Source organism: Limulus polyphemus, unplaced genomic scaffold, assembly GCF_000517525.1.
Source record: "Limulus polyphemus unplaced genomic scaffold, Limulus_polyphemus-2.1.2 Scaffold5, whole genome shotgun sequence".
Taxonomy (NCBI): Eukaryota; Metazoa; Arthropoda; class Merostomata; order Xiphosura; family Limulidae; genus Limulus; species Limulus polyphemus.
Genome location: NW_013665615.1, coordinates 1,918,107 through 1,940,670, shown reverse-complemented (window position 1 = coordinate 1,940,670; position 22,564 = coordinate 1,918,107). Strand labels below are relative to the sequence as shown.

The 22,564-nt window shown below is 31.9% G+C and overlaps 1 protein-coding gene across 1 annotated transcript in view; it reads left to right on the top strand.

Annotated features, from left to right (window-relative positions):
- Window positions 1-22,564, top strand: part of LOC106473199 (rap guanine nucleotide exchange factor 4-like) — a 274,940-nt gene that overhangs the window by 217,701 nt on the left and 34,675 nt on the right. Inside the window, exons 13-17 of the mRNA XM_022380258.1 lie at window positions 2,555-2,622; window positions 6,562-6,640; window positions 7,864-7,973; window positions 8,784-8,869; window positions 9,205-9,304. Coding sequence (XP_022235966.1) covers window positions 2,555-2,622; window positions 6,562-6,640; window positions 7,864-7,973; window positions 8,784-8,869; window positions 9,205-9,304 — 443 coding nt within the window. The remainder of the gene's footprint in view (window positions 1-2,554; window positions 2,623-6,561; window positions 6,641-7,863; window positions 7,974-8,783; window positions 8,870-9,204; window positions 9,305-22,564) is intronic.

Genomic DNA, 22,564 nt, shown 5'->3' with positions numbered 1-22,564 from the left:
CCATACCCAAGGACATATAGATTAATTTACCCTAATCTTGCCTAAAAGAATTTCAATTTGAGCGAAGTCTGGTATAGATCTTGACGAGTAATAAAATGGAATCGGATGTCCGCGCGCCCCATGCCCCCAAAATAGAGCTAATAAAAAGGAAAATAAAAAGCCTCATAGATTAATTTACCCTAATCCTGTCTAAAATAATTTAAAGTCTCGCGGCTATTGAGGATTCCCACTTGTTTACATTTATATCATATGGTACAGGCACAAGAGTACTCACGTATGATCATAGCAAGTCTTAATTAAACTATTAATTATTTTACCTCAGTTGGCCCATATAGATGATAAAAATATCAGAAAAAATATTTGTTTAAAAGTATGATTAGTAATGTTATTTCTAAATTCTTCAAAGTATAGCAGGAGGGGAAGAAATAAACAGACACCCTTAATAAGTTGCCCCTCCCCCAGTGGCACAGCGGTATGTCTGCGGACTTACAACGCTAGAAACCGGGTTTCGATACCCGTGGTGGGCAGAGCACAGATAGCCCTTTGTGAAGCTTTGTGCTTAACTACAAACAAACAAACCTTAATAAGTAAATTGCTTTGCCCTTGTGCAAGTACGTTATTAGAGGGGGGAAAGGTTACTATTGCACAACGTTCTTTCAGGAGTGTTATATAATATTTATTTGCAAGCTTCAGCGCCCGTTGTGCAATAATTGTTGTAAAAGTTAAGTATGAAGCAAAGAAATAAGGTTCACCAAAGTGCTCTCCAGAATGAGGAAGGTCAACAGAGGCTTATTAAAACTTTTTTTATCAATGGTAGGTGAAGCCGTGAAAGAGACTGCAACTGATAATTACTTTAGAACTCTATAGAACTTCGAATCATTGTATCACCTGCACATAATCAAGTGCGAAAGGAAACTTGAAAAAGAAAAATGACTATTGAGAATTTCAGAATTACGTTGATTACATCTTCACGTGCATATTTGATATGCTACATAAACAGGATTTTTAATCTATTGCTGCTTTAATTTTTTTTCTACACTGTTTATGTTGATGGACAATTGTTGATCCTCAGATTCGTCTACCAGTATTGGGGGATGATACTTCTCGATCACGTGACAAATTATTTCTTGTCATTGCGTACAAGAAGGTGGCTGTTAGAGGATAACAGCGATCATGGGATGACAGAAAATTTGTATTGACCAACTGCACTGCTGAAATCTCATGGCGGGGCTGTTGGAAATAAAAAAGGGTGATGTGATAATCCTTCGAAATAGTCTACAAACTGTATTTTCTCAGTAGGTTAATTTGATAAAGTTGCTTCAAATTCGTAGACATTAAAATTATATGGCATTAATTCTTGTTTCTTATAAAAGTAGACTCTTTGGCTACCGATTTAGTATATAATATTTATATTTTTCCCATTTAATTTCTTTGAAACATGTATTTTGACAAAGCTGGAGGACACACTTTAGCTAATTAAGAATTAGTCAGTTTAATGCCTCACACCTCAGGTCTCACTTCATTGTTGGAAAGAACAAACAACTGTTTGGTAAAACACTTCAGTTATACCAATCAACGTAAGTAGACCAGAATTATTTTATTACCAATTCAGAAGCTATCACATTAAGTAATTTAGAAAATATGACAATGTTTGGGTTTCATGCTTCTAAAATAATATTTAATAATGATATTTTCACAGCGCAAAACCACACAGGGGATATCTGCATTCTGTTTACTGTGGAGAATCGAACCCTGAATTTTAGTTTTGTAAACCCGTAAACTTACCACAATGATATCGGGGGACACTGGAAGTAACCTTTCTGGTCACAGTTAAGGTTTATGTTGTGCTTTTTATAGAAGACAGACAAATGTAACTGACAAAGACATAAAATTACTCAATAGGATGCAATATGAGATCTCCGGCGATAATGAACCGTGTAAAAACAAACCCGTAATTAGTGGGGTAAATTGTATAATTACTTATGAGGTTCGTTTGTTTGTTTGTAATTAAGCACAAAGCTACACAATGGGCTATCTGTGCTCTGCCCACCATGGGTATCGAAACCTGGATTCTAGTGTTGTAAGTCCGCAGACATACCACTGTGCCACTGGGGGGCACTTATGAGGTAAAAACTATGCGTATATTCAATAGCAGCGAATAAATTCACTGTAATAGCATATTAATTCTAAATGAATGTTCCAACTAATTACTTGAATGCATTGCTAATTTTTTGTATCGTTATAGGCAAATGAATATTTATTTATATATTTTCCATAACTTGTATCAGTTTTTCTTACAAGAACTATTTAATGCGGTTAAATTCTCAATTATATTTCACTTAAACAGATTCAGATAAGCCTAAAAACGTAGACTTGATTGTGTTATTTAATTCCTTATTAGCAACTATTGTTGATACTCATTCCAATATGTATTTCAAGAAATTTAATTTAATATTTCATATAACATTATGAGCATTGGTATTAAAACACCAGTTTCAATTATTTGATGAGATAGCATTTCCATACATACATATATATATCTTTATATTTCAAGGGAGTCGTTTGTACTTTACATGAAGGTGACGACTTTGGAAAACTGGCCTTAGTAAATGATGCTCCAAGGTACTGTGATTTTCTATCATTATAATTCTGTTTATTCTCAAAACAAAATCTGGTTCTATTCACACAGGAATAATATTTCTGACTTGTGACTGGGCAATGGCTAAAGCAGTAGCTAATGGTGGAAATAGCAGTTATTAGTCATAAAGGGTATACTTCAGGACTTGGTGAATGAGCTGTTAATAATTTTTTCTGATGTTTGTGGTAAGAACTTAGAAAGTAGGTAGGTTGTTGGCTCAACCAGTTAAACTGTTAGTAGTTTGGTAACAGTACTTCTGATGCATGTGGTTAGAATATGGTAAAGGTTGAAACAGGCACGCTTATAAACCTCAAATAAGAACTCTGGTGTGTTAGATTTTCATAAGAATGCTTGTTGAAGTATAAATTAATGTTATTATTAACCCAAAGATAATCGGTTTGGTTTATATAGTTGAGGATTGAGAATGCTCGGAAATAATCAACTCGTTAATCTTTGATGTGACACACAGTGTAAGGACTTTGTTAGTAGGTTGGATGATAACTTATTGATTACAAGCTGATATACTGGTCCTTTGTCCGGGTTATGAACTTGTGTGAGCGAATGCTATGATAAATAACACAAAAACATAACTTTCATATTATTTAGTTATAACATAACCTATTATTACAGTACTCATTATTATTTTATTAAAAGTTTTGTATAAGCTTTAATAACTCAATATGTATATAGTTAAAACATGGTATACACTGTGCGATTGGTCAGGGTGACTTCGTATGAAGAGGCAGCAGTAAATGTAGTGGCGGTTTGGGTGCTTTCTGTTACCTGCTTTTAACACCCAGCTCTTAATGCCCTTCCACAATGTTTCACCTGTAAATTAATTGGCAGTCATTGACCCCAGAAGTGTTTTACGGGCCGAAGTTGAAAGGTAACGGGTCAAAGTAGAAAGTAGGTATAACTCAAGATACGGCTCATCATGTCAACTTTATGGTGGCTATTAGAGTAGAAACTTCAGCTGAGTTTATGTATTATTGCAATAGCACCAGCCATTTTTTCATTGCATTCTTCCGTAGAGAGTGCTAGCGCACTTTCTGAGAGGTATAAGGTGTTTGTGTGCCCTCCTCCCACACAGTGTACATAGAAAATTGAAATATTTTTTTTTTTGCGTGTATAAGAGCCTGGCGCCATCTATGAATGTAGTTAACATTAACTTACATCAAAGATAATAAATACTCAATAACAGCAATAATAGAGGTTGAGAGGTTATGAATCTCCATTAACATGCATCTTATTCCAAATTATTATTCCATACAGTTTGCTTGAGATTGGCCCAGCAACCTAGGAGTAGTTAGATAATGGACAGACAGACAAACATTCAGACACAGATTTTTTGTGCTTTATATATACATTAACTCAGAGGTAATATATAGCTGTATGACTATTATAGTTACGTTAAGAATTATGGTTATGATGGCAGTAAGCAAACCACAGTTAGTAGATTATAACTTTATTGTTACTGGTATCCTTATAAAAAAGGTAATTATTTTTAAGGAGATGGTAGATGTTCAAAGTAATCAACATATAAATATAATCAACTTATGATATATATTGTTAGGACTCGGATAGTTTATTGGGCAATAAAGGTGAAAATTAAACAAAAAAGTTCAGTTATAAAACATTCTACAGATATTCTTAGGACACTGTGACACATTGTTGGACAATTGAAATAACAACCAAATGAATTATCTGTATGTTAGCCTTCTGAATTGGCCATAAAAGTATTATGTCAGTTGACAAAGTGACAACTCTTGGTTTCTGAAAGAAGCATGTATCAGTGCAAAAATTATGATTATCTAAATTTGATTATTAATAATATTGTATACTGTTTCATATGATATGATTTAATACTTGTTGTTGTTGTTTTTTCAAAAACAAAACAACAACTTCCGATTACAACTATTACAACATAGCGCAGTAATGCATATAACAAGTCTGATCTATATGTATATTTGCACTGCTCGTTGTTACTCTGCATGAAATATTGTACTGGGAATGGGATGAACAAAATAATATAAAGAAGTGAAAGATCATCTTCAGAAACAGAATATTATGATTAGAACCAATAATAGCTGAACATATGGTTTTATGAAAACTTCAGCTTTTCTCGGACAACTGTGAAAGAGTCCTATACCAAGACATTTTACTTTTTATCAAAGATTCCTCAATTGGAAAAAAAATCCATTCTGTGCCTTGACTTTAATCAAGATGTTGGGTGACCTGAGATGGTGAGATGCATATGTTTACCTCTTACTTCCTCCATGGTGTTGGGTGTATGCTTCCCTATAAGTAATACCACTAATGCAGCCAATGGTTGAAAATAAAAGCTACGCTATTAAAGCTCACAGACATGACTAATTAATAATTTGGTTCTTTTCAACGTATCCATGGATAAATATACTTAAATATACATAAATATACTTATAAACTCATAGTTATCACAGTTCTATCTCAAACTTTAAATTTGTAAGGAATTTGTATACATAGTTTGACTTGTTTTGAATATATTATTTTAAAACAAGTGGATTGTGTGCTGTCCGTTTATCGTTCGAATTTATCGCCAACAAGTCACAGACACTTACTGTAGAAGAATCCTCATCCCACTCACATTTAAAACCCTGACAACGTTCATCACAAATAGTTTGACTCTAATGTATATAAATATTTGAGCTTTTGTTGACTAATATTAGGTAACCTTTAAAGAAAATTTGAGCAGATGTTTAGTGGGAACGAGGACTGGTGCTTGGCCCTATTTCCATCATGTATGATATAGTTATCTATTAATAGATCAGTTAAGAGAGCGTTTTTATTTGGCTTTTTTTTTAAATATCATAGTGAGAATTACAAAAGTTTCGGAAACATTAGAAGCTTCACATAATTATTTGAATATTTTTCTGAGTACTCTGTATGCTGCAAAAGTAAAGAATTTTGAATCGATTGTAATTTTGAGAGGATAGAGTTTGCAACGTTTATCTAGGCTGAGCTGGCGTATTCAATGTGGATAGAATATACATTGGCTTTTAAATTGTTTCAACAGAAGTCACGTGTGATATAGGGTATTGAATGAAGTTTTGTACTGTCAGTTATGGTTTGTGTTATAGTGGAACACTCCTGAATAAGTTGTAAAGCGAAACGTTGAGTGTCTAATAAAATAAAAACAACAGTTTGGTATAAGGTCGTTTATTTCTAGTATTCTGGTGTTAGAAAGTAAAGGGGACACCCTTTATATATATATTAATGCTAGGCTTATGTATAAGTTTTTTAAATGTTGCTAATTTTTCTTTTGTATATGCCTTGTTTCTTACTTAATATTTTTATGTTTCGTAATTTACAAGCTTTTACTTTTACCAACTGAGGACGCTTCGCTAATGAAGTAAACGTCTTTATACAAGACTATTTTTCAGTTGCCCTAGAGAACCTGAAGTTTTTTCAGGGGGTTGAGTCATACTTGGACTCTCTCATCAAATATATTGACCATATAGTTTGTTTGCAAAGTTTAACGAATGCTTTGGTGTATGGATCATAGATATTTCTGGAAGTTGCTTGTAGGTTGTCTGTTGTGATCCAATGCACAAAAAAGTGACTTTATGAAATTTATAAATATTGAAAACTTCATTAGGATGATAAATAGAAACACAATAGTGTTATGAGAGTTAAAGTGCTGAGATCTTAATTCTTTAGAAAATAGAATATCTGATTGTATTCTATAATGATTATTTCATATATAGTAGTCACAAACTCTAGATAAATGACCTAAGAATGTCATTATACATGTGTATAACATTGCTAATGTTAAAACTTCTGTCATTTGTATAGATTTAAAACTATTCAACAATATTTGATAGTTTGTTTTTTAAGGAATCAGCATGTCAGAACCCTTATGATATTTGACATTTTCTATAATTTAGAGCAGCAACTATAGTGACGAGAGAAGACAACTGTCATTTTCTCCGAGTAGACAAGAATGACTTCAACAGGATTCTTAGGGTAACTGGATATTTTCCTTATAGCCACTAACAACATTTTACATATTGCTTGAGTGGATGATAATTTCAAAGCTGGAGAAACATAATCTGTTCTGGGATCAAGCTAAAAATTAAATGCTAATATTTTCTTGTGTTTAGCTTTAATGTGCTTCTTTATCAAATGTGATACCTTAAACATGGTATAAACTATTATAAATAACATTGTAGAATTGATTAATATGAATAAGACTCCAAGTAAGAGTTTCAGTGTTGTGTTTAGCTTAGACGTTGAGGTCAACTCTCGTTTGAGTGACACATATCAGGTTAGTTTCTTTTGTAGTCAATTTGACGAAAACATCCTAATAGTTTCGGTTATTTATTATATTCGTACGTGGCTAAATATGTATCGTGTAACGATATGTTATGCAAAGACGTTGGTGATACCTCTTGAAAAACTACATGGAAAGATATGAGTTTTATTATACGAAATAGTGACATACAATCTGAAGGAGCGTCATGCAATAGTACAATAATTAACATTCAGATCTGTAGTGTGTACGCAATGTAATAATAACACATCGTTGGAAATGCTAAATTTATGTATATTTTCTTTCTACTTTCTCGTTGTGTCAGTTATTATTGTATGTTACATCACGCAGTTTGCTCATTAACTACTAGCGTGGCATACAGTTTCTGATTATATTCTATTTCTGTTTCTTTTTGGTAGTTAACAACGAAGGTCTGTATTCTGAGGTTAAGTCGAATATTTTAGGACTATGTGTAGAAGAAGGTAATGAAAACTGAGATTAATATAAAAAAAAGATGAAATAGAAATGTTTCCGCTGTTTTTTTTATGATCACTGTTATCTGATAGCGCACTCCGTCTTTAGTGTTATGTAATTTGTACTATTTTATTTACTTTTCACTATAGAATCTAGCTGTTTTATGAAATACAATAACAGATAGAAGCTACATTTAAGTATTCATGTTTAAGACATTTACTTAAACAAGGAACATAAAGTATAAGATAAAATTTAGTTATAATGTTATTTTGATGGTGAAAACAATAGTATCAAATATGTTTTGCTAAGTCCACGTAACTATTTAATGTGGATTAGTTAGAAAAAACTATACATCTTATTAATTTAGTCTTTATCGAATTCAATTTTAAGACAAAGAAGATTCGAATAATACGTTTCCAATTTTGAATAACAATAAATTTTAATTTTACTCATTTTATTCCAGGACGCTGAAGCAAACACAGTGAGATTAAAAGAACACGGACAAGATGTGTTGCAGCTTCAGAAAATTCTCACTGATTTAAAAGGTGCCGAGGGGGGCTCCTCTCACTATAAGTAAGCATAAAGATATGAAATATAAACGTTAGTTTAAATCAGACAAGGTAAGCAGAATGTTCTCAGTAATACAGTGACGCAAATATTTACTAATATAAAATTGAACAGAAATGTACTGTAATTGAATTAAACAAAATGATGTAAAATACTTTGAATATTGAAACAGTATATTAAAATTACAGTTTACAGTTAACATTCTACATCTTTTATAACAAGCTAATATTTCAATAAAAGTAACTGTATCTCATGAATATATCAAAGGTTTGTATAAATTCCAATTTCTCACCATTGACCCTCTTGGCATAAAGGATACTGATATAACTGGATAATGCAACTCTCGACAGGTCATATTGTACGTTTTCTTATTTAATGTGAGCCGAATGTTTTAATTACGAAACTATCATCTAATTTAATTTAAATGACTTTAAAGGAATACACTTGTAAATCTTTTGTGTTGTTTTGTAATTAATAATCAACAGTACTTTGTATACAGAGTATACATTTTCTACATGTTGGTGTAATATGTTTTATATGGAGAGTAATGTGTTTTGTAGAGTTCCATTTTGTTTCTGTAGACAGCTGCACATGAACTAAAAGGTGTTTATGGACATACTAAAGCATTAGAAAACAATGCTAATTTACCTTGTTTTACTGGTTATGGGAAAGTAGACTTAGTTCACTAATAAGGTCATAAGAAGCTTTTCTGTGGCCACTGTACGTTATTAGCAGTGTTTAACGATTGCTTGATATAACATATATTTTTAAAATATATCACCATTCTGTCCGGTTGTAATTTTATTGCTAATTTAGGTACAGTGTAATGGCCGGAACACCACAGAAAATGCTTGAACACTTGCTTGAAACAAGAATAGACGTTAGAGTTGAAGATGGCACAGGCAAGTATATATTTATCTTTTTTCTTACATATTTAGACAGTAAGAATTTTCTACGCGTATTTGAAATGTAAAAAGTAAGAAATATGTCTATATATTGAGCGTTACATAACAAATTGGTCTTGAGTTGACATATAAAAGATTGTCGCACGTTTCAGTTATATAAGACAAACTGTTAAACATATATTATCTAGAAACAAGAAAATAAATTTTCTATAAAATAAAAACGTAAACTAGGCAGTATTCATATTTATTTCATTTTGTTAAGGCAACTGTTATAAAATGATGATACTATGGTTAATTAAACTTATTGGATTTCTTTTTTCCCTTTCTTCAAGGTCCGCTAACGTACTCAAAAGACACATTTCTGGAAGACTTCATTTTAACACACGTGATATTCATGCCCAGCCACCAGCTGTGTCCGGAACTAATGAAACAATATCCTTTGATTAGATAATAGTAATCATGAGAAGATATCGGTAATGATCAACAAGGTAACAATATATATGATGCTTTAGAAAAAGTGGTTGTTGCCAGTGGTTAGTAAAAACTCCACTTTTAAGGAACATTTTAGGAAAAGCAGAATAGCAAAATAAAACATTTTTCCATAAAAAGTAAACTATGAAATGAGCACTTCCTAATTATGTAGGTGTTAAAAAGAATTTTATCACTATGTTTCTCTATGTCACACATGTCGAAGTTTTTCATAGAAAGTGATGTGCAACGTCCATTTCATGTAACATCTGTGTTTATACAGCGTATGTTGCTGTAATTGTTAGTCACATTGTATACGTAAACATTATGCTTCATTAAGTAATGAATTAGGTCGTCAAAAATTAATGTCGCGTTTTGCAACCCTTTATTACCCCCTCCCCCAAAAAAAACGTACATCACGTATAATAGTTAAACGAACCGCCTAAACGTCACGTTAGTGTAGCCTATAGAATGTGTAAAGTTTAGTATAATCTAATATTTTATAGTAATGGCACACGACGAGACACACATTCGGCATGTAATGGTGTTTTAATACAAGAAGGGAAACAACGCTTCTGTAACCACAAAGAATATCAAAGAAGTTTATGGAAATGTTTTGAACGTTCCTAAGTGTCAACGATGGTTCAGCAAATTTCGTTCAGGCGACTTTAGCCTTAAAAACTGTGATGGAAGGAGCCGACATGTTGGAATTGATATTGATGCTCTGATGACGCTTGTTGAGTCTAACCCAAAACAACACACTCGTGAAATGGCCCTGAAATTGCATGTGTCTCTCATGAAACAATATGTAAACATCTAAGAAATATGGGAAACTCTATAAAGAAGGTGTTTGAGTGCCTCACGAGCTCTCCGATGATCATCGTTTCCAACGTGTGAACGTTGCTTCGTCTCTTCTGGCGAGTAATGCGCGTGAACTAGTTTTGGACAGAATTGTCAACGGTGATGAAAAATGGATTCTCTGTACGAATATTAAATGTCAAAAACAATGGCTCAGTCCTAGACAAAAACTATTTCCGACCCCAAAACCTGGACTCCATCCGCAGAAAGTGATGCTTTGCATTTGGTGGGACATCAAAAGAATAATTCATTTCGAACTCCTCAGTTCACAGCGAACTGTCAATACAGAGATCTATAGTCAGCAACTGGAACGTTTAAATCAATCGGAAAGGTGTTCTTCTTCTCCACGACAATGCACGTCCACACGTGACACGTTTGTGCAACACAATATTATGGAGTTGGGTTGGGAAGTGCTCCCCCACCCACCATATTCTCGAGATATGGCATTTAAACCCAAGTGATTTCTTTAACCAGGGCATTAACAACCTGATTGGCAGGTGGAAAAGCATCATCGATAAGAATGGAGAATATTTCATTTAATAAATGTTTTGTTTTTATGTATAAGTTGTTCGGGTTTTTTCAGCTAAAAAAAGGGACATTGATTTCTTGACGACCTAATATGATGAATTTGTTAATAGACAACTTCTTACCCCTGTAAGGAACCATATTCTAAGTTTATTGTAAAAATTACAAAAAAAAATAGGAAAGATTCCTATAAATAAGTGAATTTATAAACAGGAGTGCTGAAAAATTATTATAGAAAAATCGTGCTCATACACTTGTAAGTAGCTTAGAATTAAATATGTTTTATACTATTTAGGCAGCACGATACCTATAATGTCTTTATATAACTAGTTTCAAGCAAAGGTATAATCTTTCATATTATTATTAATGTTTTTACTGTTATAAAGAAAAAAAATTATACTGGAGTCTTTATGAACTGGTACGGTCAAACAAGGAAAATGTCTTTATTCTTACAATATATTTAAGTTATATACTATAACTAGTAATCCTTGTTGTTTATCTACGAAAAATTATTTACGTAACCCTATCTCTATGGGTCTTCCTATGGTCACGGGTCAACGGCCATGTCATCGCGTTTGTAGATTCGCATTCAAAATTGTATTGAACTACTATTTTATGGATGTATATCAATAAGTTTGGTATCAAATTGTAGATTATAATTTAAAGTTTAATATGATCTATTAGTTAATTTAAAAGTAAATATTAAAATAGAAATACTAAATATCGATTTGTGAGTGTCACGTGGTATGTTAAATCCAGCATTGGTTCAAATTAGATGTTTGTGATGTCAAAATACAAAGTCTATGGTTTCTTACGAATTAGGAACTCAAATTATCGATATTGACAAGTTAGAATATCAAATAAGAACCTCCTATATTTTCTATTTGCTGAGATATCGCGACATGTACTGAACAGACAAGCACTGAGACCCCGCTTCTTACACATGCTTCCTACACTTACATCTGTCTAAGCGTGTGAATAACCAATCGAAAGCTCAGAATGTTCCCCTAGTGGCTCTCTCAGCTTAATTGAAGTATTCAACGCCAAACTCGTTATTTTAAAGCTTGGATTCGAAACGATAAGGTGAAACTTTAGTGAGCTCGGAATTTAATATTTTTTAGACCCAAATACAGCTTAGTTACTAAGTTTGATAGATTATAGTGGAATTCTATGGTATTGATATAGTTATTTATTATTTTTGGTTATTTCAAAATGTATATATATAAAACTTTTTAAAAAAATATTTCGTTTCACATCCTCCACGTGCAAAATTTTATAAGACTTAGCAACCTACAGCAAGCAGCAAACGAGTTTAAAATTCGTAACTAGAGGATGTAATTATTTTCTATAGTTCTTTATTTACTGTTCTATGTTTTAAGAAACATAACTGAGGTTCAAGAACTTATTTTAAATAGTAATAATGTATATACATACATAATTGGTTAAAACTGAAATATGACTGTATTTTACAAAATACTAGTCCACTAAAACACAGCCAAGACAAGTCATTTTGTAAAGGCCAGCTTTATAGTCTTGGATACGGTAACATCAGTAAACATGCGCCGCGTCATTGCAACTTCAATATTGTTAGCCAGGCACGGCTAAAAGGTCAATACAATAAAACTACTAAATATATTTAAGTGTATAACGTTATGAGATTTAAGCTATTTAGACTAAACACTTGTGTTTTCGTGTTATAAGCTGTAGTCATTCTAAAACGAAAAAACATAACTTGTATTTATTTCTTAATTTTTCATTGAGGTTACGAAGTCGGTCAAATCGAACCAACCCCTACAGAGATACAGTAGCGAAAATAACAGATAAAATATATAGTTTTTTCTAAAAGAATTGATAATTATCTGGAGGTTATAAGAATTTTGCATGTGAAATTTGAAAATGTTCTAATGCACGAAAATATTTTTAGTCTTAAAATTAAAATTACTTTGCATGTTGGATAGTCAACATTATGAAAGAAAAAATGTTGCGAGAAAATTTTTAATTAAAACATCTTATTACTTAATTTAAAAACCTGATATTTTGTGTAGAAAAGCCTGCAAAATTTTGTAAAATATACATACATTATCAAAAATTATGGAATAATTATTCTCATGGATAGGGGCTGGATGGATTTAATGGAGCTTTAATATACAAAACATTTTGTTGTAATTTAGTAGGTTTACTTTTTTCCGGCAAGTTTTATCAAGAATGTAAGGAAGGGTTGGTTATGTTAGAGCAAAGCCATATTCGACTATCTGCTATATCCACCGCGTGGAATCGAACGCTGGATCTTAACATTATAAGCCCTCAGACTTACCACTGTCTCCCCGAGGAACATATAAGAAACACAACAATGTTTAATACGCTGGATAGTTGAATTTTAAATAACAAAATGATTTAGATGCTCCATAACTTACACGGTTATACGTAACGCTGTGTTAGAGTAGACCTTCATAACAATGCAACAGCACAAATACACTGAAATCTACAAGTTCAAGAAGTAAAATATACCTTTTTAGTAAAAGCATTCATTACTAAAAGATTGGAATTTAATCAATGAATACAAATCACTCTCAAAACGATTCCTGGTTAAGGGGAATCCACTTGTATGAATAAGCTAAAATAACGAAAAGTATTGTTTTCGAATGAGACGAAACAGAAGCACACGAAAATTTAAAAGGCGAACAAAAAATGCGTATTATATTAAAATGTTGAAAGTAGTTTTAATATGAGTTTCTATGCATGTAAAATGTTGGTTTAACAATCTAAAAAATGGAATACAAATACAAATATTTATTCTAATATTATTAGTAAGAGAGTTGCCGATTCTGGTTGCGTGAGTTGTATGTGGAGTTTATCCCTTTCAAAAATTTGTTTATTATTATTTAATAACTTATAATTACAGTTTTGTATTTTATAAGCCTTTTTGTTTCATATTTTATATAATTTCGTGTTATCTGACATTCATTTCCACCATTTTTAAGATTTCAGATGTTTGATTGCAATTTATGTTACCATGGCATCTACGTTCCTCATTTAGAAACTAGATATTTCATGGCCTTCTTAAGTATATATGTAATACGTTATTTTAGCATCTTTCATTTTTATATAAATACCATATATATACGTGTGTTTGCGCTTTTTAGCCCAATGTGCCAGCTTGCCTTTCTTATCATTTGATTATATTTTTTAACACATAATTCGCATGCTACCGTCTTACCTTTTTTGTTTGCTTGCAATTTAGCACAAAGCCACACAATGGGTTATCTGTGCTCTGCCAACCACGGGTATCGAAACCCTGTTTCTAGCGTTGTAAGTCCGCAGACATACCGCTGTGCCACTGGGGGCCTGTTTTTTCTTCCAGCTTACTCTTTTTTGGAAATATCAACAATAGGTTGCACATTTCAGCACATACAGGTTTGTGAAAACAGTTTGAACATTTCAAAATGTAATAAGAGTTTACACGAAGGAAAAAGATAGAAATATGCCGTAAAGGATGTTAGTCTACGCACCTCCAGATTTTGTACCTCCTCATGCACTTCTTCAATCGTCTTCGCCATCTGTCAAATACATGATAATCACAATACTGTAAATGTATCTCGAGACCGGGATGTATTGGATACAGATGGTGGACTTGTTGCGTGAACGTCTAGTGGCGTTAAGCTTGGAGAGCTTGGCAAAAAGGTGCAGCAAGATCAGTTAAGGATTTCAATATAACGTTATTCAGTACCTCATGAGCAAAATATGCAAACTTTGTATATGTGTGAGGTTGTGCATTCTTGCTGAAAGAAACACATCATCAACTTCCATCTACGCGCACAAAAAATTCACCAGAAAGTTCAGGTATGTAACACTAATGATTCTTTTACTGAGATTACAGTGTCTTCACTCTCGCTGAGTCGCCCAGTGCTTTTCTTATGACATACAGATCTTGTGCCAATTGCTTAGTTGTAAACAATAAACTTTAAGGGCGTCTTGCTATTTACGGTTGTGCTATTCTTGCACTTCACTTTTCCTTCTTATGTTCATCAGATTTATTTAGATTGTACCCATTTTTATAAGGAATTGACTCATAAGAATGTAAACAATACAAATTGCTGTTTATTAGTGGTAATCAATAACACATAATTTACAAATATTACTTTCTTTCTTTGCCTCTCTCGGTCTATTCGCTCTCTTACAATATTACTATATCATCATCATTTTTCATTGAACTCCTATATTTATATTTATTTCTCAAACCAACGCCGAACAGTTCCCTTTCTTTTTGACCTTCTATCTGTTATCCATATATCAAATTATAACGTAGTCATAGCACATGCTGAATTTAGAAAGGCGGCCGCTCTCTCCAGTCATTTTCTAATGAATTAGAGATGCTGTATTATTATAATTCCTTAGCCACTTTTTCGCCTCTCTCAACTTCAACCAATGTTTCTTACACCTAATTCCGTAACACATCTCCATCCTTTTTCTGAATATATTCAATAATGTTGATTGTATTCAGACTCGGCTGTGTTTCTTTGTAATCTCAATGTTATTCCAGTTTCCAAAATTCCAACGTATCATTACACTCTTCTTTAGAATGATTTACCACTCACTGTCTTTACATATATCATATTACACTTCACAATCTTTGTCTAGATATTTTATGAACTTCACAGTCTTTTTCTTTGTAATATTGCAAAAACTAACTGCAGTGCAAAAGAAGATCTGGATAAGGAAGTACATTATCTAGAAAATGCATTGGTGAAGAGGAATGATTATCCTATTAGTGTAGTTAAAAATACTTAAGAACTCATAAGTCGATAGAAAACAAGAAAGGTCATCCAGATAATTTGGTTTATTTTGTAATTCCTTATGTACCTGGCTTATCAAATACGATAAAAATACTTTGGAAATAAATAGAAAGGATATATATAAACTTCCAGTTGTATGAAAATTTGTTGTTTTGCCAGGAAAAAAAAAAGATGAATATAATCTTAAAAAATAGAGTCAAACCGACTACTATTGAGAAAGAAGTAGAATGTACGGACTGTAATAATCTATATAGGGGAGCCTAATAGAAATTTATATACTAGAATAGCAGAACATGGACATACTCCCATCATTTGTCTACTAACATTTTACAGATACACAACATTGTAGAGAAAATAAAATTGTTAAAATTATTTGTCGAAAACCTAATATTAATAAAAGTAAAATAAATAAAGCCATTTTAATAATACAGAAATAGAAACCTTACAACGCTAGAAACCTGGTTTCGATACCCGTGGTGAACATATCACAGATAGTCCATTTTGTAGCTTTGTGCTTAGCTTTAAACAAACTTTTAATCAGAACATGATCACAGTGATTAATAATTCAAGTGGGAGAGAGTATCGTTGGTCTATGACGTACTGTAAAATTAAACTCATGTACAAAGAGATTTCATAAGAGAAATTTTCTGTTTTCATTCTTCTCTCTGTACAACCAGATTATAGGGTCATGATTCGTTTCCACGACAAATGCTTCACATAAGAAAAAGGATCTTAATTCATCAAGCCTCCAAACGATTACTAAGCACTTTCTTTAAATGGTGACTAAAGCTTTCCTGCATGTTAGCAATTTTCGGCTTAACTACACCTTTGTATGTTCCATACTATTCTCACCTATTTGACTAAACACTTCCCCTATAGTTGCATTGGACACATCACATATTTGATCAAGCACTACCTCTATAGCTGTATCGGACACATCACGTATTTGACTAAACACTACCCCATGTAGCTGCATCGGACACATCATTTTGTCCAATGGTTGCTAATAACTCCTTATAGCTAAGCATTTTTTTATACACAACCGCTCCTTTAATTTCCTAAAAGCCTTCTCAGTTTTGTGCCTGATGTATAGATTAATGCTTTGGGTGGGGCTGCTATTTCCAGACACACCCGGAAACAAACTTCCTGTAACACCCTACCATCCCGATAAAAGACGTAGCTTTTTTCTTTGCCGTAGGTTTCTCCCAATCTCTAATAGCTTTTACCTTTGCCTCTACAGTGACAATTAATTCTTTACCCACCCACATTGTGACCTGAATATTCTATGTAGTGTATTCCAAGTTCGCATTCACCTGGTTTTGCTGTTATGTTTTCTTTATTCAACCTGCTTGGTACTTCCTTCTTAGGTGTTCATCCAAATTATTAATGCATATGCTATTGTCATCTGTATAAGCTGTGGCGTACTCACCTAAGCCCTGTAAGACGTTATGCATTAACCTTCGAAATGTTGTTGGAGCATTGTTAAATAATCCATAAGGTGTAAAAAATGCAGTTTTCTGTTTATCCTCTTACTATAACTCGACTCGGGAATAACTTTTTAATTAATCAATGCTACTAATATACTGTGCGTTATTAACTTCATTTATGATGTCAGAAAAACACGTAGGTTCAAAAAGTCTTGATACAAAATGATAAAAACCCTATAACCGGAGCGCTTTCGAAAGATAAACTTCGTTTATAGTATTATTCATGTGAGATGACAGGTAGGTATCAGCGATAGTAACTTCATTGACCTTTTCAGATCAATACATAACTTTACCGTATTAGACTAAGGTACTAACACTATAGGCAATGCATAAGGGCTAGAAGATTCCATATTTTTCCATTTAACAATTTCTCTATCTTAATATTCAGAGGTCTCGTCGAGTACTTTGGCACACCCCTTTTGGGTTCCTTTATTTTTATTCCACGCTTAACTCACCAGGTCTTCCCTGGCTTATCTTCAAATACATTCACTAATTCTCTTACAATTTCACACAATTCTTCTTGTTGCTCAGAAATTAATCCTTCAAATATCTTAATATGCCATATCTGCTCATAATATCTAAAAGATCTCTGTCCACTTTCTTTGCTACTTTTCCTGCAATATGCAGAGGGTTCCGAAAATGGCCAATGCGGGCTACCAAACAGGTCCCAAGTGGTCCACTAGACAGGATTCCATGTAGATTTATCACTTGGCGCCAATTATGCCCAAGTGAGGCTTGCCCATTTGGACCACAATGAAGCCCTTGGTTTAGATAAACATGAATTCCTGCACACTGTATCATATATTATGAAATATCTATCTTTTATAATTAATTACTTATACATTTAGTTATCTTTTCAATTATTTGTATTTTTTGATGAATCATCCACACATTATTTAATTTTATTCAGTATTATTTCTTCCAAACATGTTTCAAAAAAAATATATATGGTACATACAAATTATTTTGTAACATGTCTTGACCCAGCTGCTGTAACGAATTGTTTGAATATTGTTCCTCTATCGAAACAATGAAAACACAACAAAAACAGCTATTATATATGTGATTCAGAAGCTTATATAACAGCGAACCATTAAAGAGCCATAATGAAATTTCTTGAATTTAATACACTAGCGGACGCACCCGTGCGATGCACAGTGAGAAGTTTATGGAAGTTTTTTTTGTCCAAAATATGCCAGTGGAAATTTAAAAATTATAAATACATGAGAATAAAATGTTTAATGTTCACTTGGTTTGGTTATTTAAATAATAGTTTATCTTATATTTTTATTAAAAAAGCAATAATTAATTATGTGACTTAAGAACATCTCACTTAATATAAGTGTGCCAACCAGTTATGAATATCAATAGTGTTTCTATTTTTGTCCTACGTGTGCCAGTAATTATTGAAAGTAGATGGAATGTATGCATATCCTATGTAATGAAAGAGGAAACTGGAGAAATTTCATCATTTCCCCTAGTGGCCACCCTTCTGACTAATTTGTATCTAGCCAGTATTGGAGCTATAAAATCTATGTATTTTAAAATTAAAATAATAACTTCTTTACACATCCATAATCATTACTAGTTGATTAAACCATATTTGACAGGTCCAAAAGCCTGGGAGGAATTAGAGGACAAACAAACAACCTTCTCTCAAATTATAGTAGGAAGAAAGGAAACTGTGGCATTACTACTGATTTTAAAGCTGTAATTATAATGCAGTGAAAAGCTGTTTTATTATGTACTATTTGACAATAAGTGGGTGTGGTCATAGACAGGGAAACAGTCATGTATTACGATAAATCATTAATTTTATGTTTTCTGTCATTTCACAATGTGCATTGCTTCCATATGAAGTGGCACCTATATTTTAGAATATTAAATCTGATTAAGTTAAGTTTCATTTTTGTGTGTTTAATGTGTCTTTTCAACTTGTATTGTTTTTTCTGATAAATATTTAAAGTTATCTACAATCTCAATAACAGAATCAATTTATTCTTAAATATATATATATATCAATTGAGAATTTCACAAATTTGTCAGCATAGTGATTTGATAAACATACTGATAAAGTGATATATATACGTTACTTTAAAGGAGAAACATAGTTTTTTCAATATAAAAAGTCACACACTTCAACCATTTTCTGGAAACTATTATTCAGACGTAATCCTTTATAGTTCAAGGACACTTTGAGTTATAGACTTGACAAAAATAAAATTTTCATCTCGTATCAATGTTTTGACAAACAAGACAATAATTGTACAGTATTTCCCATGAAGCACAGAACACATTTCAATAACACCTGGTTGATTTTAAAGAATGTCATACATGAACGTATCTTAAAAGAGGGCAACTAAAGGCTATTAAAACATATTGATTAGATCTTTTATAGACTTTATTTTTAATTCATACTTCATTCACAGCACATTTCTTTTGTCTCATTTCAATGATTTCAGCATTAAATTTGTATTGATACATCTACATTGTGTGTTATAAATATATATTAAATCTACGTTCGGTAAATAATATGTTTGTTTATTTTTAAAATTATCTTCAAATTTGACAACTGAAGTTTTATCAAGAAATGTTCTTTTAATAGATTGTGCAAATTATGTGATACATTGTCCATTCACTGGGTTTTAATTATCTGGTTTTACCAACAAAAATTAGATATAAATATATATTACAATAACAAATGAGAAAAGGATAAGATCGCATTAAGTGTTGCCTGCAGATGGCTCTTACTGTCTTTTTAAAGAGTTTGAATATCAATAAACTTGAAATCAAGAATCAAATGACAAATGCATTTGTTTGAATAAAAACAGGTATAAATATATAGCTGAAAGCAAATCTTCCAATTAGCATGAAAATATAATTCCAAGAGCAACTTAAAAAAAAAAGCAAAACGTCTTCAATATGCGAAACAATTATCTAAGTTTATCATATAATGCTATCCTGTTGTGCTTAAACAAAGATAAATATAATCAAACTATAAAAAGGTTATTCTCAATCTACTGAAAAAAATATTAATAATAACACTTCTTTTGACCGGTTAGTGTTCTACTTGTTTCTTTTCTTTTCTGTGCCATAATTTTATGACAGCCACCTCTATCTCTTGCACCATATAGCTATCTCTCAACTTTTATTTCTTGTCAGTTACTACTTGCTGTAAATTAATTTTGTTTTACAGCTCCTGAAATAATAAACATTATATTTTGCAAATTTAGCTATAATTCATTACTTATTAACATGACATATTATATGTTTGATAGCCGAATTTAGGTTGTTGCAAGCATATTTAATAGTGTAAAAAAATGAAATACATGAACATATATTGCAATCCTCTGGAATTTATTGAAGATTGCACACAATTGTACGAAAGGAAAAGTGAAATTTTGCATTATTGAAAAGAATTTATTAACTAGTTGAGTATTTACTTACATATTAAAAACTTATGATGTACAGAAGGTATAAAATCAAATATGTGAAATTTTGAAAATGACCAACTTTTTTCAGTGAAAACTAAAAATATGATGAGAGATATAATGGAGTTGGTTCTTTTCTACCATGCAGTATGTTCCATCTATTCCTGTAGAAGTACAGTCAGGTGTAGCTGAAGTGTTGGTTGCGTTTTGTGATAGTAAAGACAGTTGTGTAGGTAATTCAGGAGAGGATGTAACACTAGTTTGTCTATTGTCCCGTGTACATTATTCTTCACTCAATCTTCTAGCTCTAGCTCTAAAAGTTTCTTCACAGCTTCTATTTTCAAGCATTTATTTTTAGCTTCTTTTTCCAAATGTTTATTTTCAGTTTCCAAATATTTCATTTCTAATGTTATCTTAGTAAGTTCTAAATCGTTACCATGTTACCCCTCGCGAAAACCACTCCCAGTTCCCGTATTTTCACTAAACTCAAGGTTAGAAGAATCATGTATTGTGACTCCTTCCTAAATATATGTCATCTTTTTCTCCTGCATTCTTTTGTCAACTGACTTTTTTTCAGTGATATCCAATTCGAATGACTTAGAATATTGTACTCCCTTAATCCCTTAGAGACTCACCAATTGCTGGCCACTTTCTCATCTCCAACTAATGTTCCTTAAACGTAACTTCATAACATTGCTATATGGTGAAATGTGTAAAATCAGTTGCAGAGACCTTCAAGAAATGTTTCTCTAAGAAAGAAAAATAACACACTAGCGTTCATGAAAATAACAGTTTATTTTACAAATGTATTTCTTTTATTTCAATACGAGAGACGAACTCATTAATATTCCATTATCTCTGTGTATAATTAGGCATTGTTACTTAACAGACTTTTATTCTATTTTGAATATTGAATTCTCAATTCACTTAGGCAATGTTCTGTGTAATGTCTATTTATAATTTTTTTAGCTTGAATTAGCATAAATTACTTGTAAAACGGAAATTTTAATTTTACGTTATACAATATTCGTTTCAATCATTACATAAATAATTGATATTCTCCAAAAGTTTACACTTATAATACCATAAGAGCTTTAGCTTTTGGAAATTGACCTAAACTTTAAATTTGATTACAATACTAATTGTATGCGCACTGCCATTTGCTAAAATAAAACCATTCATGATACTAACAACAACACTGATACTGAATAAAATCCCTGCTGGAAATGCAGAAATCCGATACTTTATATAAATATACAAGTGTACCAAGGACCCTATAAGGCATTAAAGTGTTGTATACTGAAATATTATTCACACTCACAATTAATTTACGGAATTGCAATTTCTTTGTGCATATAAGAATACTAATACTTGGGTTGGTTTTATTTTATTGGAGACTAGTGTGGCATAAAAAAAGCGGCTAAAAGAAGATCAAGTAACGCTGATAAGAAACTGATAGATTTAAAAACTGATATAACCTTCACAGAAATTATTGCAGTAAATATCATCACTTAAAAGGAGTTGCGTTAGCAAATATATGGAAAGGGATATAAGATTTTTAATAGTAAAATGTTGGTAATAAAATCCAACATCAATAAATCATTGTAATGCAAAACTGAAGCGTTATGTATAAAACATTATTATTTAAAATGATCGAGAAACATTACACTACACATTAGATTTTATTTCTTTAAATTCAGTTTATTGCATTTTTCTACGTTACCAAGGGATGTTTTATTAAGGAAATTAACAACCATGTATCTGCGGTATATGTCTTGCGGTATCTGCGGTATATAAGTGGAATTAAAAAAAGAAAGATTTCATTATTGGTGTAACATTAAGAGACGATACAAGGAAAAGGTTCCATGAATTTTCCCGTCATTTATTAAACACTAGGAATAGAAAATGCAGAAGCTGGTAATAAAAGGAAGAGAACAAAACATATAAGTTATTGCAGACTAGCTGTTGAAAATAACAAGAATTTTATCAAGTTTTGGCTCTCTATTATTTTCATACATTGTATGTTCTTTCTGTGGATCTATAACGAGGAAACTTAAGAGGCTGTTTGTGAATGAATATACTTATAATAATCCTTGAAATATTGTTCATAGCATTAGTGAACAGTCTTAA